Raw genomic sequence first — 23,019 nt, forward strand, 5'->3', positions numbered from 1 at the left:
AGTGGAAAAGATAATCTTCTTTTGGGACTGGTTTTGGGCTACCTTAAGTAGCCCCAGGGTGGCTTCTGGGCACTCCGGGGGCATGCATTGTGTAAATGCCACACCCTAGGGGTGGCAGGAAACCACCCTGGTCTGCTCATCTGTTTCAGGCCCATGTTTCTTCAAATTTATCCTTTTTGGTTTCTCCTCTTGCTAATCTCATTTTACATATTAGCTTTTTGGATAGTGTTGTAGACCACACTCTATTTATCCACTTTTATATTGAAAGAACTTCTAACGTTGTTAGTGAATTCACTGTTTCTAGTCTTGCAGCACTTAACAAGAATGCTTTGAGATCAGTATTCGGCAACAACCTTTCATTCTTATTTTCACATAAGGAAATTAACAGTAATACTCCTCTATAATGTACTCTTTGGCCTAACATTTTATTTATTCAATAATATACTATATTTCCTCTAGAAATTAACTATTCTGCGACAAGATATCCCCTGAGGAATATTTATAATGGGAAAATGTAAAGGAAAAAAACTCATTTGGGTGGGAGTAAAGCACCATATGTTGGACTGAAGCATTGCATCTTGCTTATTTTTACACATACCCAAGAAAAAGCTGGTATCTCTTTTACATAGATTATAGAGTTGAATCTCCAGACTGTAGTACCATGCTGCAGCGGCCCTAAAAGACCACAGGACAAGGTTATGGTCTCTGACATGAAGAAGGATTTTGAAACATGCTTGGGAGCAAAGGTAATGCCTCTTCTTTTGGCAGTGAAGATGATTTATTTTTTCTGAACTACAGAAGTCAATACTGCTTCATACTTGCTGTCTTGAGTACAGTCCTTCTATAATTTTACATGATTAATTCAAAGTATTTCTCTGAGCCAATGTCTGGCTAAAACAGAATTATTCTGAAATCACTTAACCATTCTGAAATCAGAGTGCAGCATTATAGTAGAGTGTAAAGAAAGTACTTCAGAATTTTAGGCACTACCATCCAGTAGCAGTGAGGAGAAACTGTGATCCTCCAGATGATGTTGAACTATCAGTTAGGGCTGATAGAAGACAGAGTCAACTACAGCCGAAGGCCTAAAGTTTTCCCACCCCTGACTCTTCATGCAGGACTGTTTTGCAGATCCAAATTGTTCTCATTCTGTTTATTGATCAAATTAGTACCTTTGACCAGAATGACTGACAGAACTACATACTCTGTTCTCTCTTTTTTTCCCTCTTGGTGCATCTCTTCCCATAATTTAAAATACTTCTGTTTCCTCATTTGCTTATTCGTTTAGCAAGGGTTTAAAGGTTTCCAGATTGCCTCTGAACATCATGACAAGAAAGTGAAATTTGTTTACAGTGACATGGAATTTGAACTTACACATGGGTCGGTCGTGATTGCTGCCATCACTAGCTGTACCAACACAAGTAATCCATCTGTTATGCTAGGAGCAGGTAAGTGTATGTTGTCAGCATGCACAATCTTTCACTTTTGTGAATCACTTCACTGAGTCCCCTCATGGCACAACAGATCACTAGATGGGATAGAATTAATCAGTTGTGCATTTTGGTGAACACAGTTGCTTCCAAGTGGATGAGCACAGATCCATTTCTACTAGTTATAAGTTTTGTCTTTTTGTACATGCCTTTCATACTTAGTATAATAAACTACATTTTGGTAAAAAAAAACACCAGTAACTCTGTATTATGATAAAATTCCAGGTTGATAACTTTATAGGAATTTGGTCCAAAAACAGTAGTTGCTTCAAGTTATATACTTTGTGTTCATTCTGCAAATCTGGTATTCTGTTTACTCAAGACACTAATGCCTCCTTAGAGAGGAGATGTAGACATCCTCACAGATTCTCACCCCACCCCCCACCAAGGACTACAAGTTTCCAGTGTTCTCTTAGTAGAGGAGCTTATTACAATCCTTGGAAACCTGTGGCATAGATACACAGTTGGCCTTCAATATCCACAGATTTTGCATCCATGGATTCAACCACCCATGGCTAGAAAATATCTTTAAGAATCTCAAAAGCAGATCTTGATTTTGCCACTTTATATAAGGGACACCATTTTACTATCCATTGTATATAATGGGTCTTGAGCATTCATGGCTTTTGATATCCATGGGTTTTTCTTCAACCGAACCCCAGTGGATACCAAGGGCCCAATGCATCTTCTTGTTTTGTTTCCAGCTGAGGTCATCACAAACTGTTAAATCTGACTGTAGATGAAGAGTGTAATCCTGTTGCATCTAGATTCCTGCTGAGCACAGTAAAGCTACTTGTTACTCCTTACCTTCCACAGATTCCTAAGAATAGTCAGGGCCAGTACTGTCATTAGGAAGAGTGTAGTCCCTGTCTTGGGGTATTCTAAAAGAGCAACAGATTTACTGTCATGACTGGAAAGAGGTGCCTATGGGATATTGGGATCCTAGGTACCAAAATAACAGGGATGGCTTTGAGTACTATGTAAGTGACTTGTGGGACAAGGGTGGGTGCGTGCTAGTCACTGCTGTGCCTTAGCAAAATGTCTCCAGCTGGTTCTGCTACAGCTCAGAGAACAGACCACTAACAAAAGATTTGCTTTTCATTATAAAAGGAGTCCCATTATTTCAACATAGATTATCCATCTGTTACTTGGTTGGTCAGAGGTGTTGCTTGCACATCAGATTAATCACTGGTTTCTCCTTCTGTTGCAGGAGAAAAGCAAATGACATTACACTTTTGTCAGAAAAGGGTATAATAGTAGGAAGTGGATGCTTTGCAGTAAGAAAGTTCCACATTAAAACTTTGATTTCTCCTATGGAAGTAGAGAAGGATTTCTGTCTGGGTCTTTGGAGGGCCACTGCCTAAAAGACAGTACAAACTAGATGTAGGGAGTATCTGTTTTAGAAGAAAGTGTTTCATATGATCATTGATGTAGATGGCTGTGGCATGTTTTGACAGGATTGCTTGCGAAGAAAGCTGTGGAAGCTGGTTTGGCGGTGAAACCATATATCAAAACTAGCCTGTCCCCCGGAAGTGGAGTAGTCACTTACTATCTAAGGGAGAGTGGTGTTATGCCTTACCTTGCTCAACTGGGGTAAGACACTATTTTTATTGTATTTATTTATTCATTTTGGTTTAAGATCTGAGTTGACAGTTTTCCAGTTGTATTTCAATACCAAATTGTTCCCCAGTTAAGAAAGCAAATGCTTACTTCAAGGGTGAGGAAAGGGGACTCCCTGGCCCCAACTTTTGCAGCCCTTGAAGCCTCTGCAGTCCCATTTTTAAAAAAGTATAAAAATCTCGTCCAGTGCATACAAACAATCCAAAAGCCATGACAAATCCTCTCATATCCCCACCCCCAAATACCTGGTATTTCTCACAAGCTATGGTAATGCTATATGTTCCCCACTCCTGTTCTATGCAGATCTTATTCAGGTGTCCAGCTGAATACAATGAAGACAAATGGTGTAGAAGCTGCAGGGGTGCATTTGCTGATATAACCCTGACCCCAGACACACACACACACCTTTCCCATCTTTAGCATAAAGATTCAGATTGGAGGAGATGGGGCTAGGGGAGTTCTGCCCCTCCTAACCTTTATTCGCTGCAAAAGTTGGTGCCATTGTGTATTCATTTGAATGCCCAAGTAGGACTATAGATAGTAGGTGTTTGGGGTGTCATTTGACCAATTGCTATGTATATGTAAATTAAAACAAATTTTCCATTTGTTTCAATTCCTTAATGATATAAAAGTGGAAAGAAATGTGAGATTTACCTGTGTGGATTCAATCTGTGGATTTGGCTTTGTCCACATACATCTTGTCTCATATATTTTTGATGTATACATAACCAGACTTTGTTATACAAAAATGTCATATACATTATTTTAAAGCTGTTTCTTTGCTGTTTCATTCCAGACTGGAGATAGAGGATTGTATGATTCAATATTCATGTGCATGAAAAGAATAAAGCTAAAATAAAACCCAAAAGCCACCCTTCCTTGAATTTACAAAACTGGTCAATCACAGAGAAGAAGGCTAGACTAGAAAACTTTTTGCTCATTTAATTAAGCTTGTTTCCTGCCTTCAGCCTCAAATGGTCCTAAAGCAGTTTTGCTAATTCCTTTTATAAGAATTGGGCTTGAGATGAGCATATCCGATGGTTACGATGTTGCCAAGAGAGAAATTCAGATCTTAATTCAGTTGCTTTCGTCTTTTCCAGGCTCTCATGGCAACTAGTTAAGTGCAAATGTATCTCAGCCAAGATCCTTTTGGATGCTGGCAGAGCATAAAGTTTGGCCACTGTAGTTACATGGGTGGTCTAGAGACCTAGGAGTGCTCTTCTCCTGGCTATATGACAGCAACTAGACAGCAGCAGGGTGCACCCGAGAGCCTATCTGTAGCAGCTTGGGTTGGGGGAAAAACTGTGCCTGAGCACCATCTGTCTGCCATTTTGTAACAGAGGGCAAAGGTACTCGGTACTTCCTGTGCAATGCTCAAGAAAATGTTTACATTGGTGTAACCATAAATTATGATTTTGTAAGTCTCCAGGATGATTCCAGCCCGCACCTCTACAGTGATATTTTGGAGCATGAGTAATGATGCTTTACATATTAGTATGACTAACCTTTTGACAAACAGTATACTTTGTGAGGATTTGATCTCTCCACACATAATCTATTTAATATTTTCTGAAGGTTTGATGTGGTTGGCTATGGATGTATGACATGTATTGGTAACAGTGGACCTCTACCCGAGCCGGTTGTTGAAGCCATTACTCAGGTACAAAGAACTACAACTTTCCCTGCCTTGGTTTACAAAGAAGTAAAGAGGCAATTTAACTTAGATAAATGTTATCAGATGTGACTGATAACCCAAAGCTGAAGTTTTTAGCAAATACAGCAATAGAGCAGTAAATAATCCCTAGTCCTTAGGAACAATAATATTGTGCTTCATTGGGAAATCTGTGTCTCCATCTCAACCCCATCTAGTTTCCATGGGATATTATTAAGTGAATTAATCAGTCCCAGTAGTTTAGAGTTTTTATTTCACACTCATGGAGAGTGAGTATTTGGTGAGGATACGGAACCTTGCTTGTTAAGCTTTACATCCAAACCTCATGAATGTCATCACTAGATGCCTTTTGGAACATTTCAAGGTATAATACCACAGTTTCATTGGCAGCACATATATATATTGTTCTTTCTCCATTTATAAATAAATTTGCCTGTTTGAACCTTAATGAGACTTTAATGGATCCTGATGAGATAAATGAACAAGTATTATAGTAGTAATGATAATAATGTTTGCAGCAAGTGTACACCACTCCTAATATGAAGTTTCAAATCTAAAGAATGGCTTACAATCTGAATTGAAAAACTATCTGGTGCCATATAAAGTACCATAAAAGGCCTTTTTGAGATATTCAATTAATGACAACAAAGTCCTGATTAATATATTGACATATAAATTAGATTTGTGGAACTTGAGGACTAACCTCAACTCGACTGTTCAGATTAATTAATTCATAGTGTGTGTGTGTGTGTGTGTGTGTGTGTGTGTGATGGGTATGTATATGTATATATGTAAACCTATGATAGGTTTCCCTTAGGGTCACTATGAGTCAGAAATGACTTTTGACTTTAGAAACAAGACACTGTGAAATCAGATCAGAAATCAGTTTTAGAAGGGTCTGCGTATCAGAGCTTGAAAAGATTATGGACTTCAAGTCCCAGAATCAACCAGACTGGACTCTTGGTACTGTATTCCCTCGCCCCCCCCCCCCCATCTCAAAAGGAATCTATTCAAGCTCTGATATTGCCAGCAATCCTTATTTCAACATTTGGAAATTGGTTTATGTGCAGTTGGGACATATATACACTGTTGGTGGAATTGTAAATATGCCAAGAAATACTGGAAATTAATATAACTAACAATTTGTAAAATATTAGGTATAGATTTACAAGTCAGACCTGAAAGCTTTCTTCTAGGAATGTTCGAAAATGAACTAGAAAGGAAACATGGAAAGATATTATTTTATATGACAGCTACAGCAAGAGTATTATTTGCACAGGAATGGAAACTGAAGGACATTCCAAGTTTAGAAGAATGTCAATGAAACTATTGGAGATAATAGAAATGGACAGATTGACACATATTTTAAAGGATAAACTAACAGATAAATGTGACAATGTTTAGCGACTGGTTTTTGAATATTTGAAGGAGCAGTGGGGGAATGTAATTGTAATAGATCAAGAATAGATTAAGATTTAGGAATATTTGGGAATAAATGGACAAAGTAAGGTATATATTCATATTCATAATGTTAAAGGTATAAATGATAGGTGATAGATGATAGTTTAACATGGTTTAGAAGGCAAAGCTAGTAGGCGTATTGAAAAGGTTCAGATTTGCTTTAAAAAGGGATACATTGAAAATGGAAAGACATCAGAGAGGAAGGACGTTATGATAGTATGAAAGAAAACTGAAGTTTGAATATTGTTAGTGACAGGTAAATGAAGGTAGGTAGAAGGAATGTAGATATGTGATAGAAGGTAGGAGTAAGTGTAGAAGGTAGGAGTAAGGTTTAAGAATGTACAAGGTGGGGAGAATAGAGAGAGAATGCAGGGAGGAACAAGTGAGTATAGACGTAAGAAGGTTAAAGAATGGGGTGAAGGAAGGGCTGAACATGGCAATATGTATGTGTTATGGATAGATTCAAATATTTGAAAATGATGGATTTTTAAAAATCCATCAAAAAATTTTAAAATTAAAAAAGGAAATTGGTTTATGCAAAGGCATACAACCTTGGTTTCAAGTGACATTGTTCTGGTGTGTGTGTGTGTGTGTGTGTGTGTGTGTGTGTGTGTGTTTGCACCTTGAAAACAGTACTTCCCAACTTGTATAGCAGCTTGTTGGGACCTTGATAAATAGCTCATTTCTGATGCCTGTCTGGATTTGCCAAGGCAGGGAGATTGCCAAGCGCCTGAGAGACTACAGTACACAATTGAGTGGAATTCATTCACCTTTCTGGTTCAGAGACAATGTAGGCTTGCATTGAACAGAGTCTTCTTGCAGTGCAGTCTACTGTTCTGATGCACTAGTGAATTAATCCTTAAACCTTTCCTCCTTTAGCTATTTCTTGTATTTCAAGGAGAGAGAGAGAAAAAAGCATGAATATGTATATTGATTTAAAGTGAGTTTAGTTGTTTTTCCACAGAATGCTCTTTTTCTTATTGGCCACGTCAGAAAGTATTGGGCTTTTCAATATGTGTACCTCCTTCCCCTTGCACAGGGAGACCTCGTTGCAGTGGGTGTGCTCTCTGGAAACAGGAACTTTGAGGGCCGTGTTCATCCAAACACTCGTGCCAATTATTTAGCCTCCCCGCCGTTGGTCATTGCCTATGCTATTGCTGGGACTGTAAGAATTGACTTTGAAAAGGAGCCTCTGGGTAAGGCATTGCTTCAAAATAAACATTACCCTTTTGAAATGGTTGATTTGGCATAAGTCAGAATCCAAAAAGATTGTACCAAATTAGAAATAATTGGGGGGGGGGGGGTTCCCCTGTAGTTCTGTGGGTCTTCCTCCATGCCAAATAAACCTCAAATTTAAGAAAAATAGCTACTGTGTCCTGGCTCTGGATGTGTGCATGTAAACTCCCCCTCTCCCAAATACTTTCACAGTTTAAGGCCTGTCTGCTCAAATCATTACAGGTGTAAATGTGCACGGAAAGAAGATCTTTTTGAAAGACATTTGGCCCTTGAGAGAAGAAATCCAGGCGGTCGAGCGCCAGTATGTCATTCCAGGGATGTTTAAAGAGGTCTACCAGAAAATAGAGGTATTGCTGTGTGTTGAAATACAGAGGGATTATGTTATTGACTGCTTTCATTCCAAATGCCCTAAGTAGACATAAAAATGTATTTGTGTGTGACTCCACATTCTGCTGTTTAATATAATTCTGATTTTAATAATCAGGACACACTGGTTATGCAATCTTGGCATCCTAGAGTTGGGAGAGAAAAAAGAATTTGAAGTTCCTCAGTTCACAAGATGGAGTTTAAAGCATGAATGCTATCTGAGTTCCTCTCTTAATGAACAGAGGTTTTTTCTCTTACAGAAAAGCAGCTCAAACCTTTCCCAGAAACACACTGAAATTGTGAATAGCTAGTATTATTCACAATCCACTTGCATTGTACTTCTGCCAAGCAGTGAATGGGCAAAAGATAGCATAGTCATAAGACATGATTAGTAGGCAAGAGAGCATCTGACTAATTTTGTGATACATTTTGTTGTTGTTACAGCATAACAAGGGAAAAGGTAGGAGCGAGGTATGAGAGAATCCAGCCACTCCTTTGAAATTACTTGGTTTATTTTAGCATGAGTGTTTATGTATTTCAAGGCAATCTACTTCTCTGATATGTACAGGCCACAGACCTCTGTGACCTCTAGATATCAGTTTTGCACACTCTTAATTTCCACAATTCTACACTTGCCATTATTCTGGATTATTTATTCTTATGCTGCTAAAGACGGGATGGCATGGAAGCCTCACACATGGCTATCAAACTTCTTAAACAGCCCCGATTCTGTCTTCACAGATCTCAACAAACATCAGTCGTACACTTCCAAGTAAATCTCCATAACCATAAAGGTTAGGAACCTTTAAAATGACAGCAGACCACAATAGAAGTTGAAAGGAAACTAAAGTGTGAACTCAGTAGCTGAGCACATTCTGTGCTTTTTCTACTCTCTGTCTGTCCACACAAGAAGTACCCACAGAGCCCTGGACAAACCCTTCTGAACAAGATATTTTACTAATGCAAGAACACTCAGCATCACCCACATATTATTTGTTAATAAAATGTAACATGTATCATTAATATTATTTATTAATATTATGTATTACTATGTAATATTAACAAATAATATTAATGATACATGTTATATAACATGTATATAATACATGTAATATATATAACACTTGTAAAATCTTGCCCAGGCTAGCCCAAAGATATCAGATCAGTTGAATTTGGCAATACAACATGACTAAGTAGGCTTATTGGAAAGTAATTTCCTTTGTTTATGGTTCTGAAGCTGAAATTAAATGGTCTCCTACCATAGATGCTTTGGTAGTAGATTTCTTTCAAGGCCACAGAGATGGGCTAGTTTAATTTTTTATCCCTTCCAGCTTTCAGATTCTCAGGGATTTTTAGATATGTGAAGTGTGGAATCAGTGGTGAACCTTGCTCACTGCTTTCTGCTGAACAGTGGAGGGCAAAAGGCACAGCATCCCTCTGCTTCAAGTTTCCTAGTCTATAAAACAGGACCATTTTTTAGTATCTGTGAGAAGGATTTATTTCAAAATGTTATATTTGCATATAATATATAACACATGTATCCTATTTCTCTCTGCTTCTTTTTCCCCCCTTTACAGACAGTAAATAAAGCTTGGAATAATTTAGATGTTCCATCAGACAAGTTATATGCTTGGAATCCAAAATCCACATATATTAAATCTCCCCCATTTTTTGAGAATCTGGTAAGTGTTGCTCTCTCCTTGCCCATTCTGAGATACTTTTCTGGTTGCTCCCTACCTACATTGACCACTTGTGTGTATTTTGGTTTGTTTTAATTATTGTATAAGCCTTAAGCAGAGGTTGGTTGTGTGTGTGTGTTAGTGGCCGATTCCTAGTTGTCCCTTCTGGACTTCCAAGCAGGACCACCTTGTCCTTCACTTCAGGTAGCAAGTTCTTTGAGGTCAATCCACAGCCCTCTTCTGGTAAGCTCTCTCATCAGCTTTCTTGGGTGACTAACCCTTTCAGCCTTGTCACCCCTAGAAGTGGTTATTCAAAACAAATAAAATTGGGCAGGTGTTAAGTAGCCAAATTGTGTGTTCATGCAGGTCAGAAGAGGCTAAAATGCCATCCTTAAAACTGCATTAGCAGAAACATCACAAGTAGCATGTATGTACAGGTTGAGACCTTCTTTTCCAGAATTCCAAAATCTGAAATATTCCTGAAACTTTTTCATAGCTGGCTGAGACAGTGACACCTTTGCTTTCTGATGGTTCAGTGTACAGAAACTTTGTCTCATGCACAGAATTATTTAAAATATTGTATAATATTACCTTCTAGCTATGTGTATAAGATATATGGAGCATAAATGAATTTTGTGATTTGGCTTTGGTCTCAACTCCAAGATACCTCATTATGTGTGCATATGCAAATACAGGTATTTCAAACTCCAAAACCTCTCTGGTCTTAAGCAATACAGATAAGGGAGACTCAACCTGTATACCATACCTGTTCTTCTTCACATTGACAAATGCATGCAGTTTACAGCTTTCACACTGTAATCCTAAGTGTGTGTGTAATCATTAAAAATGGAATTGGGGAGCTAGTTGTGGTTAGCTGCACCATTGTTATTCTTTCCTTGGAAAGGAGGAGGGAAGATGCATTAACAAATGGAGGAGATGACCTATGAATTGATTGAATGTTCTCCCTCTCCAAATCATGATTGGGAAGACATGAGTAGCCAGTACCAAGTTGCACTACCATATTTGTGCCCATTGGCTACAATTGTTTCTTTCTTTTCTGGAAACTTGCCAGGGTCTGGCAGCCAGTGGAGCACAACCTTGAGTAGCACCGGTGTGTTGGAGCAAAGTTTCAAAGCAGTGATCCCCAAATTTTTCTGGGCTACTGCCCCCTTTCCTATAGGGCAGCAACCCAAGTGCCTGCCTCTCAGTGCATATTTCTTTTATATTAGGTCTACTATTCTCAATATAGTCATGGTGGCCACACAACTATTGAATCTTCTCTAACAGTACTTGCTCCCTCGGCTGAGTAACAGAGATGAACACCGCTCCCTGCAATTGGACACAACTAAACAATTTTGTCAAGAGAAAACCTTTACTTTTACCTTTTCTACTACAAATTCAAAACAACCAGTCTTGGTTGCTGCTCCTTTTGCACCCAGTCACCTTGGGATCAGCAACCAATCAGCCTGCTGAGCAGTGACCAAGAAGCTTCTTGCTTGTGTCAGTCTTACAGCTAAGATCAGCGCAGGTGAGAGACTTCTTTCTTGTTGTTTGACTGGTTGCTCAGCCACTGCTCACTTTGTGCCCTGTCATCATGGTAGCAGCAACTGAGCAGTTGGCTGAGCAGGGACCAAGAAGCCACTCACTGATGTCAGCCTTGCAGCAAAGGCCAGTGTAGACAAGAGGCCTCTTGGTTGCTGCTCAGGCTGCTGCTCAGTTGCTGCTCCCAGGGTGACCAGGAGCAAGGGAGAGGCTTCTCCCTAGAGATGAGGCACTTTCAGTCCTTCATCAGGGCAGAGAAAGGTTCAGCTGGTGTATATGTAGGGGGTTTACAAAGGCCACATGCTCTGGACTGGAGACTGATGTGGGCTGAAAAGGGAGAGATTTTAACTACATGAGCTGTTCCAAGACAAAGGACTCTTTCCAAGAGTTGAAATTTGCTTCTTCTGCTACGTCTTCTGTATGATGAAAGAAAGCAGGTGCGGCACTGCAACTCCAGCCTGCCAGCCAAGTCCCAGCAAAGCTCACAAAGCTTGAGCAGGGTCCCAAATTTGAAAGCTGCTTTTTGCCACTATTTCTCCGCTGCCACTATATACTCTAACTCTTCGCTCCAGTCTGTCCCAAAATGGTGCTGCTTTAAGCCACAAAAGCAATGTCCTGTGCCCAAGCCTCGCACAATTTTCCCAGTTGCCACTATAGTGTGTCCTTCCCTTATGCGGGGCATCTGTTCCAGACCTCCCATGTAAGGTGAATCCTCATTGAAAACAGTGGGGCTCGTGCTTGCAGCACAGCATGCGCACCACAGGCACACACACCATTGCCTCTTCCAGCACACAGCTTTCAATGTAAGCTGAAAGCCACTTATGTCACACCCGTGTATGACACGGGCGCACTGTATAAGTGAAAGGTGCTGGTAAGGTAGTGAACTCACATAAGCAAGAAAAGAGTGGGAGACACCACCACACAAAATGATCAGTGAGGCTGTGTGGTGATTTTCTGGTAATCCTGAAAAGAAGTTAATGTAATCCTCATCTCCACCATAATCCTAAAGACTTCTGGTGCCCCTTGTCTTATCTGCACACCAATACTTTTACTGAAGGGACCCCCTCCCAGCCCCTCCTTTTCCCCTCACTTTCCCCCTACTGCCCCCTTTCCCTCCTCCACCCATCTGGATCCTTCCACCAGCCCCTGGGGGACATACCCCCCACTTTGGGAATCACTGCCTTAAAGGCTCAGAAGTTAAAACCAAAATTCCCCCTCATACACACACACACACACACAGGTGGGGTAAGAATCTGTTTGGTGGGGTAGGAATTATGACAAGCAAAGAAATTGAGAAGCACAAGCAGTTGGATTTTCCTGATTTCCTCAAAACTGCTTAATTTTATTGCCATTTGGATGAAGGCAGCATTTGCATGTTTGCCTCTCTGTACCTTGCTTCCATGTGCTGGTGTTTAAAAATAATTCTTTCTCTTTTTTTAATGCTTTCAGACTTTGGAACTTCCACCTCCAAAATCCATAGTTGATGCCTATGTCCTGCTCAATCTTGGTGATTCTGTTACCACTGATCATATATCTCCTGCTGGGAATATAGCAAGGAACAGCCCAGCTGCCCGATACTTAACTAGCAGAGGGTGAGTCAAGTGAAACTTTGAAGGCTTAAGACAGTGGGGATCCTTTTCGGTAACTTGCTTCTATTCGCGTGTCTTCCAATCAGTTTATTGTTTATTCTGTCTGATAGGAATACTTAACTCTCATGTACAATATCAGAGCCATATTACCATAATATGAGCTTTTTGTCATCTGTAAAATGTCCTTCCAACATATATACTAAATCACAGGGTGATTTTTCACTTCATCAGAAACCAAATGAAGAGTGTAATTCACAAAAGGTACTCAACAGCCTCACCCAAGATACTCTGTAGTACTTCCCTTGCCGTATTTCATCCCCACTGACCTTGGCAGCAGAGGGCCAGGCTAGATGGTATGGAGTTCCATGTCACTTCCTCCATTATATTTTAACCAAAAAAGAAATTACAGAAGGCTGTAGTTCAGAAAAAGGGTATTGTACATATATGCTTTATTTAGTCTTTCTCATCCAATGACCTCCATATGTCGGGGATTTCACTTCCCATAAGCCCTCCCCAGACTGGCCAATGATCAGGAATGTGGGGAGGTCTTGTAGTCCAATGCATTTGAAAGGCACCAGGGCAGAGGAAGCTGGTTGAGTGGTCCTTGTCGGCCATTATTTCTCTCATAATCACTTACTTACAGTGCAGTAAAAGCGATTCAGAAGTCAGTTCCAGCAAGAATTACTCTCAGGTATGCAAATAAGTAGGATTGCAACCTTCAAGATGCTTTTCTCCCCAAAGAGGAGGAAAAGGCATTGTCCTATATTGTGTGGTTATTGAGGATTGGGGAGGCAGGAATAAAAATAGTAGGAAAATAGTATGGTGCAGCCCGTAGTGGAGATGGAAATTGGGCCCTACACCTTCCAAGGCTACCCACCAGGGGTTAACAAACATTGTTGGCTGTCTGTCTAGGCAGTTGGCTGTCTATCTGGTTGCTGATGACAGAGGTGTTTTTAAAGAAATAAGCTCTGGAACATGTTTTGTCTCTATGCTGAACGGTGTTCCATACGTGAAAGTTTCCTTTCTCTTTAATTAAATTAAAAATAATTTAAAAAACTATAAAAGTTGCCTACTTTTCATCTTGGTAGCCTAACTCCTCGAGATTTCAACTCCTATGGTTCACGCCGAGGGAATGATGCTGTCATGGCAAGAGGAACATTTGCAAACATACGCTTATTGAACAAATTTCTTAACAAGCAGGCCCCTCAAACCATCCACCTCCCATCTGATGAAACTGTGAGTGTTCTTCCCTCTTGTTTTAGGTTTAGCCTTGTGTAAGATAGACTTTGGCTTATGCCCTGCAGTGAAACAATCTCCTTTCAGAAGTACAATGTACACTTCTGCTGGACTAAAGAGAAACAGTTTGATCCAGTAACTTTGTAATGAGAGGTTTTAATTGTTTTTGTAAGTTTAAACTTTATTTAGAAAAAATATTTGTTTACTGTATTGATATAGTTCTCCTGTAAAAAAATGCTCTGGCCCATTCACTGAACTTAAGACATCAGTAAAATTTATATTAAGCAATACAAATTAATAAAGACTAAAGCATAATTAAGACATATTTTATACAACTGAAAAGCCCCAATTATGAGACACAAGTATTTAAAAGGCTTGTAAAAAATGAAAACGTCTTCACCTTGTTCCAAAAAGGAATATAAATGTGGCACTCAACAAGGCTTTCTGGGAGGGCTGTTTTCTAGACAGTGTCTCCTCCAAAACGCCTTCTCTCATGGTTACTCATCACACATCATTGGACAGAAGCAGATAAGTACATATAGTAGAGGGCAAGGAGAGCCAATGTGGCATAGTGGCCTGAGTGTTGGACTATGGAGACCAGGGTTCAAATCCCAAGTTAGCCATGGACCAGCCACGGGGTGACCATGCGCAAGTAATAACCTCTCAGACTCAAAGGATGCAATGGCAAATCCCCTCTGAAGAAATGTGCTAAGAAAACATAGTGATAGAGTTGCCTTAGGGTTGCCATAAGTCAGAAATGACTTGAAGGCACACAACAATAACAAAAATCTCCCACGCAAGCTGAGATCTTTTTTCTCAAATCCCAATAGTAATCAGAATGGAAAGAAGTGGGAACAAGGCAGCCTTTTACTACCTGTGCCATGCACACTACCTTCTAAGGAACAGGGATGCCTCGCTGTCTTTAAAAGCTTAGTAAAGTCTTTTTCTCAGTAAAGTTCTGTGCCTTGGCCTGCACTGCTGCAATGCCTGTTATGAATGCATGGAAAATGAGAGTGGAGCCTGCAAAGAGTCCCCATCCCCAGCAAGAGCCAACAACTATAGAGGGCTTCTGTGTCTTTGCCTTTTATGAAGTTCCTTAATTGTATTAATCAGTTGTTTTAATTTGACAAAGCAATTGATGTATTTTAGTAAGTTCATATTTATATTTCTTTGGATTTGGGCTTTTTATTTTGAATCCTTGCATGAAAAAAATGGGGTTGATTTACAGAAGGCCCAGAAGTAGCATAGTTTATCTATTGAAGATATTGTTTCTTTACTCCTCCTGACATCACTTGCATTGTGTGTGTTTGTAGCTTGACGTGTTTGATGCTTCTGAGAGGTACCAGCAAGCAGGTCACCCACTTATTGTCCTGGCTGGTAAGGAGTATGGCTCTGGAAGCTCACGGGACTGGGCTGCAAAAGGACCTTTTCTGCTGGTGAGTGAGCTGTTTTTCTGTCAGTGGTTTTTAGGTGTGCTAATAAGTCATTTGACTCTGCAAATTCAAGTTCAGCTTTCAATTCAGATGTCTCCAGTTTTTAATCCAATGAAGATTTCGTTTATTAGGATCAGTTCTTGGCTATTAGAAAATAAGTGAAGGCTTATGCAAAGATTTTTTCCTACCCGATTAGCAACACTTTTGTCAAACAAAAATGGTATTTTGATATTGGTTTTCAGGAGCTTGAGCTAGTTTTTAAGTACTAGCTATTCTTCTACATGGTTGTTTTTGGGTAGTTTCCAACCATATGAAGCATAATATTGGTGTGAGATGGGCATGAGCTTTAGTTCATGCATCAGTACAGTTGGCTCCCACAAAAATATCACCTTAGTGAAGGAAGCAAAGCTGTAGTATGCCCTTTCCAATAGCTTTCATGTTTGTCACCAAAAAGGCTGTTTAACTATAGTGGTGTATATTTACAGTACACAAAATGTGTAGAGAATCTTGTCCAGAATTGCTCTCATCAGCATGCTCAGGAAGATAGCTGGGAAACCTTCTGGAGCCAGTTTTTAGATAGTGGAAAAGGCTGCAGAAGTTCTGTTGTGCTGCCAGTAGGTCTGTATTCACAAAGCCTTAACACAAATTACTGGTTTCTAGAAAGCTGTGTGTAGTTTTTATGGATAAGCATGAGAACAATGCTGAACTGGCAACTCTGTTGAAAAGTGGAAAACTACCTCCTTTCAAATCTTTGTCCTGCCTTCTACAGTTTATATCCTTCAGGTATCCCTCCCAACAAATCATGTCATTGCCAGTTTTCTAAATGGGGGAGAGGAGGGCCTACAGTTTATTACATAATCTTTTTTTATGACAAATGGAGTGCTGAGAAAAAATAAGGGAGATGTTTTGCCAAAGAGTGAGCCTGAAGAGAGATCATCTGACTTGGTCAGACATGTTAATTGGTTTTTTTTTGACATATCAGTTATTACTTTCTGATAAGCTGTATATCGCGTGTTTGAAAGATTGTAAAATGAATTTTGAAACACTAAGATAGCTTACATACTAAACTCTCCATCTTGTTTCTCCATCTAACTATAAGATTGGATTTTACAGTGCCTGTATTCTTATCTTAAACCTCCATGCCTTCTTTTTTATTTCACTTTTTATGAAATTATATGAAAAATATCTCCCTGTGAGTTATATTTTATGTGTGATTGGGAACTGGTGTTTTAGATTTAGAGTTAAGTGATTTGTTATTTTGCAAATTTTACAAGTGCTTTTAAATGTTTGTGATGTGGTTTATATTCTTTTTCTGAAGAGATAGGGTTTTGGTCTAATGCTTGAACAGTTTTTAATAAAGTGTTTTCTCAGGGCATCAAAGCAGTTCTTGCTGAAAGCTATGAGCGGATTCACCGCAGCAATCTAGTGGGAATGGGAGTGATTCCCCTGCAGTACTTGCCTGGTGAAGATGCTGAGAGTCTTGGGCTGACTGGCCAGGAACGTTACACAATCATCATTCCTCAGGAGCTAGTGCCCAGAATGAATGTCCAGATCAAGGTAAGGTTCCAGCAACTGAAGTGATCTAGCATGGCAGAGGTCTAAGGCAAATGTAGGGAATTTTTTTAATATGGGGAGCTGCAATTTTTAGGTACCATATGTCAGAAGGTGATTGAAACCAGAGTCAGTGGTAGGCAGGGTTGAAGCCAAAAGTGGGCCATGCTGAGTTGATTTGCACCCACCAATCTCCAGCCTGCTGCAGCTGTTTGGCAAGAACAAAGGTCCCAGGCTTGGGCAGGGGCAGCTTTAAGCTGCCTCTTTGTGCTGGTCTATTTCCCCTCCCTTATTTCAGTATAAACATGATTTAGATCCAGAACACAGTGCAGAAATAATCTAGTTTGAGACCACTTTAACTGCACTGGTTCAGTTCTAGGGAATCCTGAGAATTGTAGTTTATTGGGTCACCAGAGCCTCCTGACAGAGAAGGCTAAATGTCTCACAAAACTACACTATAAGTTGTAAAATGGTGTATGGAATGCATATTTTTGTAAACTGTGTTGAACAAGATGCCTGTTATGTCTCTTGAGGGGTATGATGCTTGAAATACCTACTGAAACTGTTTTAGCATGTATTGAAGTGTTTGGGACACACAGGAAGGCTTGCTGCTTTCTTTTTGGAGAGAACAAGCTTGTTTTTCTAATGGTGCAATCTTTTTATATCTTCTCAACAGCTAGATACTGGGAAGACCTTCCAGGCCATCATGAGGTTTGATACAGATGTGGAGCTCACTTATTTCCGGAATGGCGGCATCTTGAACTATATGATTCGCAAAATGGCAACCTAGTCCCAAAAATGTGACTGTGTCCATTTTATCATGAAACCTGCCTTATTCTGATGTGAATGCACAGTAAATATGAAAAACTATATACGCCTGAACTCTAAAGTGAATTAAGTGTGTACGGGTGGTATTAAAACATAAGTTTATGCTGTTAGAATGTATGGCTAAGGGCCCTAACGCACCAAACAACCTGGTTTTGTGTGTGTGTTTATGTGAACTCACCCTGCCCACAGTACCTTTGATCTATTATGTATGTATGGGTAGGTGCAATGTGAAATTGATTAACACAGTGCTACATTAAGTGAAGTCCACTTGATCCTTTTCAGTGTTTCATACAACAACTGACAATACAGGGTTTTTTCTACCTGCCTTGAGAGATTAAAAACTGTAGTCTCCTTTCTATTAAAACAGTTAATCAGAATTTTCCCTTGAAAATCTAATACTGCTAAAATGATTAAATGGCTTAGCACTTCTGTCTTAAAGGGTGAATATTCTCTGTTATGCTTCCTCCTGGTTCTTCATGGCAGGAAGGCCAAAGTAGATATATTAAAGACATAGCTAGCAGCTGTATCTTTTTAAATCTAGGGATAACTCTGGGGGCTAATGCAGCTGAAGGTGTTATGACTGCACCATATACTGTACTACAAAGTAGTGATTTATTAAGCAAGTGGATCTTCAGTATAAACTGTGACTGTTCCCAGAGGTAGGGAGAGTCAGAGAGGGACTACAGCAGAGAGAAGGGCTTAAAGACACCCCCAGTCCCAATCTGTATCGGGGCCTCTGTGCTTCCTTTAGAATTAAAAAAAATGAAAAAGGACATGGCTACTTAACTCCTTTAATCATTGTGTCTTTGATTTATAGTCTTTGGGGTAGGGAGGCTTTTAAATCATTTATAATAAAAATTTCAATCTATTTTCCAAAAACATGTTTAGCCTCTTTTTTAAGATTGAATGGTGGAGTGTAATATTCTTGGGAAGCACTCTACAGGTGACAGACCACAGTATCCTATAGGCCAAGGTAGTGGTCGTATGGCCTACAAGCTCCATTTTTGCTGCTACCACAGGCCAACAAAATGCAGGACTTTTCCTTGTTTACATGCTCCTTATTCTCCTCTACCCCCCCCCCCCCCCCGGGGCTGAAAATTGATGTTACAACCCACCAGGTGCTATAGATTTCTACATTTCCTCAAGGAATCACACTAGCAAATACCTTCTGCATTGCCAGCTCTGGGTTCTGTCGCATGGAGTAGTTAACCCTCTGCATTCCTCTGTTACCCTCCCATATGGATCCAAAGATGAATGCTTCCCATTTGTAGGTGGGACATTAAAAAGAAACTCTCAAAAATTAATAAATATTAAATAATCCAAAAAATGAAGAATTCCATCATAAACTACAGCAGTTTCTATTAATATCTGTTATCCTTTCTGCTCATCTCAGTACATATTTACATTTTTAAATTCAGTTGATCTACATGCAAAGAGAGAAGAGTGAGACGCAATGAATTCTACGGACTGTTACACTGCAATATTTTATATGATACCACACTTGATCTGAGCCAAAAGACTGAGAAGGTATATTTTAATTAAAACTACCACAAGTACTAAAAGTAACACTGGTCTGACAGAAAGGGGAAATGCTTACAGGGAACCACATCACTCCTTGAACAACACAAAAATGCTTTATTTTTGGCCATGTGCCTTTTAACAAAGCAATCTGAATACTGAATGTGAACCAGGGACACTTGGAGTCAACTACTTACTTATTCAGCTAAAATCATTAGTGGGTAGGTATCGTTTACAAAACATCTCCTACAGGTTTATTACAAAATATACTTCTATTTGTTGCACCCAGAGTTTCTTGGAAGAAGAAAACACAGGTATAATAATAATACTTTTATTTCCAGTATCCCACAAACAGAGATTCATGTTTAAAGTAATTATGTAATGTTGCTGAATCATACAGCAGAAAGATTCCACCCAAAACATATCTCAGATATTTATACAAGTGAAAGCTATGGACAATTTAATAAGTAAACATGAATTTAATAAGTGAACATGAATGAAGAAACAAGTACTATATGATTTAGTCGAGCTGCCATGATCTTAATGGCTTTGCTGAAGGAAATTTGATTAAGCAAGTCTAATGGACATAAATTCAAAGTTAAAATACCATGAAAACTATGAAACCTAATGCCATTTATCTTAAAACATGCCTTACCCCAAATGTCACCTGTTACATCTTAAAACAAGAGGTCTTTATTCACTGAAAACTAGGCTGAATAGAAAGTGGACTACTCCATGCTTGAATTGTACATTTCTTTAATATCAAATTCTTTCATTGCAAAATTAACATCTCTCCATTTCCGGAAATAAGTCTGTTTCCCCGTGGCAACATCTTCCACTGAAAAGCTTCCGATTTTTATGATGGGCAGATCATCAAATGCCATGTACTTAACTGTGATTCCCCAGTCATTATGACATTTGTCAGCATTACAATACAGCTTGCATTTTTTCTCAAAACTGCCATAGCAGGATTGTTCGCTGTGAGGTACTGTATTATAGCGTTCTGTAAATGTTTCATCTAAGACTGTATGGTGGGATCCCTGCAACAAACACAGGAATTACATGAGTTTACTCTTTCAGTTTAGGCTTGGCTCAAACATCACAGTTTTAATTCTGACTTCAGCATCAAGTAATGGCTTGTATGTGCAAACAAGTTGAAGCTGTAAAGCCACCCAGAACTTTCAGGTCAGACAGTCATTTAACACATACTAAATTGTAGTAATCCAAGACATATCTATACATTGCCTTTCAACCAAGCCTTATTCAGGCATTCTCTACTTAAGCGTGTGAACACTGGGATGGGGGTGCACTTGCCTTCCTTTCCTCCAGCACCATTTTCTTCGCATCAAAAGCAATGATTTGCAAAGGAGAGCTTCATCCATCTAATGGAGGTTTTCCATGTGAGTTGAAACCCTGATTTTCCAGGGCTCCAAATCTCATGGAGAGGCCCCATGAACAGAGAAACACATAGGTGTAAAAGTGTGCTTTGGCATAACAGTGGATGTTGCACAGATATGGGCTACATCATTTCTTCAGAACAGAGATTAGGAGGAATTTCACCAATATTTAGATTTGGATCCAAAACTATGTTCGCGCTACTGATCCCACCACCACTTCTCCTCAAAGTGCAACAAAACTGGTCAAGGACAGGCATGCCCCACACTAAAACATAATCATCAGAATATTCCACTGTGGGATTACCTCAATCACTCTGATGTGGTCTGTGTCACAGGCAACTCGTTTGCATTTCCTACACAACAACCTTCGATTGCCTGACAGCAGCTGTCGCTGGGGTTCTTTCTTCTTGGAATCTTGCAGCTGCTTTTGCTTCTTTTGCAGATCGCTTATCTAAAACCGGGGGGGGGGGGGGGGGGAGGAGAGAAAGATACAGAAAAACAAAAGACGTCAAAATGGATATCTAAGCAAGAGCCTGCCTCTATATGAATCTGCTTGTGGAATTAGAATATGTTTGCTACAAAATTCACTCCTTTGATCAAATGAAGAATAACAAAGCAGAAAAGAAATGAAAGTCACCTTCTGCGCAAACCTTTCCTCCTTCCAATCTTGCACATTCTCAATGGCTTTGTTCATCATCTCCTCTTTCAACATGTTCCATCTCTCATTCTCCTCCTGCTCTTTCTTGCTAGTCACAAGGATACACTTGCTATCCTTTGCTCTTCCACGACCTGAAGGTGGCAGGTGCAAACAGATTTAAGACACAGTTTTAGGGAATATAACCTTCAGCCTCCCTGGCTCTCATTTGAATGAGTGGGAAGCCCCACACTACAGGAGGAAATAATGCAGAACAGGACTGGGGAAGTTCTCTAGATGTTTACCTCCAACCATCCCCATCCAGGATATCTGTTGGTCAGGAATGAAGGCAGCTGTTGAATTTGAAGATCATGAGGGCCCCATCCCTGATATGGAAGCAACCTTTGGACAAGTCAATTAAATCATTTCTGTTCCTACTCTATGTTTCTAATCTCTTTTCCTACTGAAACAGGCACAGTTCCCCACCCCTATCTCTTTAGACTCAGGGACTAAGGGTTCTTTGCCAATTGTCAGGTAATCTGAATTGTCTGGAACTCTATTATCACCTGGCCATCCAAGCTGAGATGGTGGTGATATCCAGACAGGCAGAGTTAACATCAGCACTACACTTACATTTTCTTAACTAATGGAACTGTGGGATATAGGAGAATTATCAGGCTCCCTTTTAGGCTGTTTATTACAGGGACCCACAGGTTAGTGACCAGAGGACTGTCAACAAGTGCAATCAGTTGAAAAGTGGAACCCATATAATTTTTTTAGCTTGCAAACACAAGACTAAACAAGTAGATGGTGTCAAATAGACACAGAAAAAAATCCAGCTTGCCAAGTGAACTGAGAAAGAAACCCAACATGTTGAGTTGGGCAAGAGACAGAACAAGGTTAGAAGCAGAACATCACTTTCTATTGCACAAAGAGATCAATAAATCATATTAAGCAAAAGGAAAAATTGTCAATAAGTGAGGATTGGATATTTGTTATCAATGAGAAGTTTGGTTTGTGTTTTTTTTACTTTAATGATGAACAGAGAGTTACGACACTTCAAATAATGAGGTAAAATAAACAAAAGGTAACGGGAGAACCTCTAGGAAGATAGAGAAAAAAAAGAGTAGGAAGTCAGTGTTGACTCTTTGGAACTAAGTCCATACAAACTTCTGTTTTATTGTAGGAGGCATTATGGAAGTATTATATTGTAAGATTTATAAGTATGGAAATTGAAACATGTTCTTTTAATACAAAATGTATTCTTTTATTTGAAAACTGTTAATAAAGATTAATTTAAAAAAAAAAAGAGACAAAAAAGCAGCAGCAGTAGTTGAAAGAGCAGAGCAGGGGTTGAGACTACAGTATATACCTGCAATTTAGATCTGTTAAAACAGCAGAAAACAAGCTATTAAAAAGAGGGGATGCCTGTACAGTGGACCCTTGTTATACGCTGGGGTTTGGTTCCAATTTCCCCCATGTATAACAAAATCGGTGTATGCTCAAGTCCCATTAAATATAATGACATAGCAAAATGGTGTCCCTAATGGAAAATCCAAGTTTGATATTTGAAATTTATACTTTTTTGAACATTTTCAAACTGTGGATGCTTGAATCCGTGTATAAAAAAATTGTGTATAAGAAGGGCCAACTGTATATGCAATCACAGATATTCACATGTAATCCCACTAGGGATATATGGAAATATGTCAATATCTGGGCACTTTTGCTTTCCTTACATTAACATGACATGTAGGGCATCATACA

At 39.4% G+C, this 23,019-nt stretch overlaps 2 protein-coding genes across 7 annotated transcripts in view; one reads left to right on the plus strand and one right to left on the minus strand.

Annotated features, from left to right (window-relative positions):
• ACO1 (aconitase 1) overlaps positions 1–18,582 on the plus strand; it is a 73,272-nt gene extending 54,690 nt beyond the window's left edge. Inside the window, exons 6-17 of the mRNA XM_042454622.1 lie at positions 630–746; positions 1,289–1,448; positions 2,948–3,083; positions 4,686–4,770; positions 7,283–7,439; positions 7,702–7,826; positions 9,423–9,527; positions 12,516–12,658; positions 13,744–13,891; positions 15,205–15,327; positions 16,696–16,881; positions 17,552–18,582. Coding sequence (XP_042310556.1) covers positions 630–746; positions 1,289–1,448; positions 2,948–3,083; positions 4,686–4,770; positions 7,283–7,439; positions 7,702–7,826; positions 9,423–9,527; positions 12,516–12,658; positions 13,744–13,891; positions 15,205–15,327; positions 16,696–16,881; positions 17,552–17,665 — 1,599 coding nt within the window. The 3' untranslated portion in view covers positions 17,666–18,582. The remainder of the gene's footprint in view (positions 1–629; positions 747–1,288; positions 1,449–2,947; positions 3,084–4,685; positions 4,771–7,282; positions 7,440–7,701; positions 7,827–9,422; positions 9,528–12,515; positions 12,659–13,743; positions 13,892–15,204; positions 15,328–16,695; positions 16,882–17,551) is intronic.
• Positions 18,583–19,536: 954 nt separating this feature from the next.
• DDX58 (DExD/H-box helicase 58) overlaps positions 19,537–23,019 on the minus strand; it is a 43,530-nt gene continuing 40,047 nt past the window's right edge. For 5 of the 6 annotated variants that reach the window (XM_042454618.1, XM_042454616.1, XM_042454615.1 and 2 more), the window contains 3 exons: positions 21,256–21,407; positions 20,923–21,069; positions 19,537–20,261 (listed from right to left, as the gene is read on the minus strand). In XM_042454618.1, coding sequence (XP_042310552.1) covers positions 19,950–20,261; positions 20,923–21,069; positions 21,256–21,407 — 611 coding nt within the window. In that variant the 3' untranslated portion in view covers positions 19,537–19,949. Of the gene's footprint in view, positions 20,262–20,922; positions 21,070–21,255; positions 21,408–21,557; positions 21,655–23,019 lie in introns of those variants that run through there. The other variant, XM_042454621.1, reaches the window with a different exon arrangement.

The sequence above is a fragment of the Sceloporus undulatus genome, chromosome 2, assembly GCF_019175285.1.
Source record: "Sceloporus undulatus isolate JIND9_A2432 ecotype Alabama chromosome 2, SceUnd_v1.1, whole genome shotgun sequence".
NCBI lineage: Eukaryota > Metazoa > Chordata > Lepidosauria > Squamata > Phrynosomatidae > Sceloporus > Sceloporus undulatus.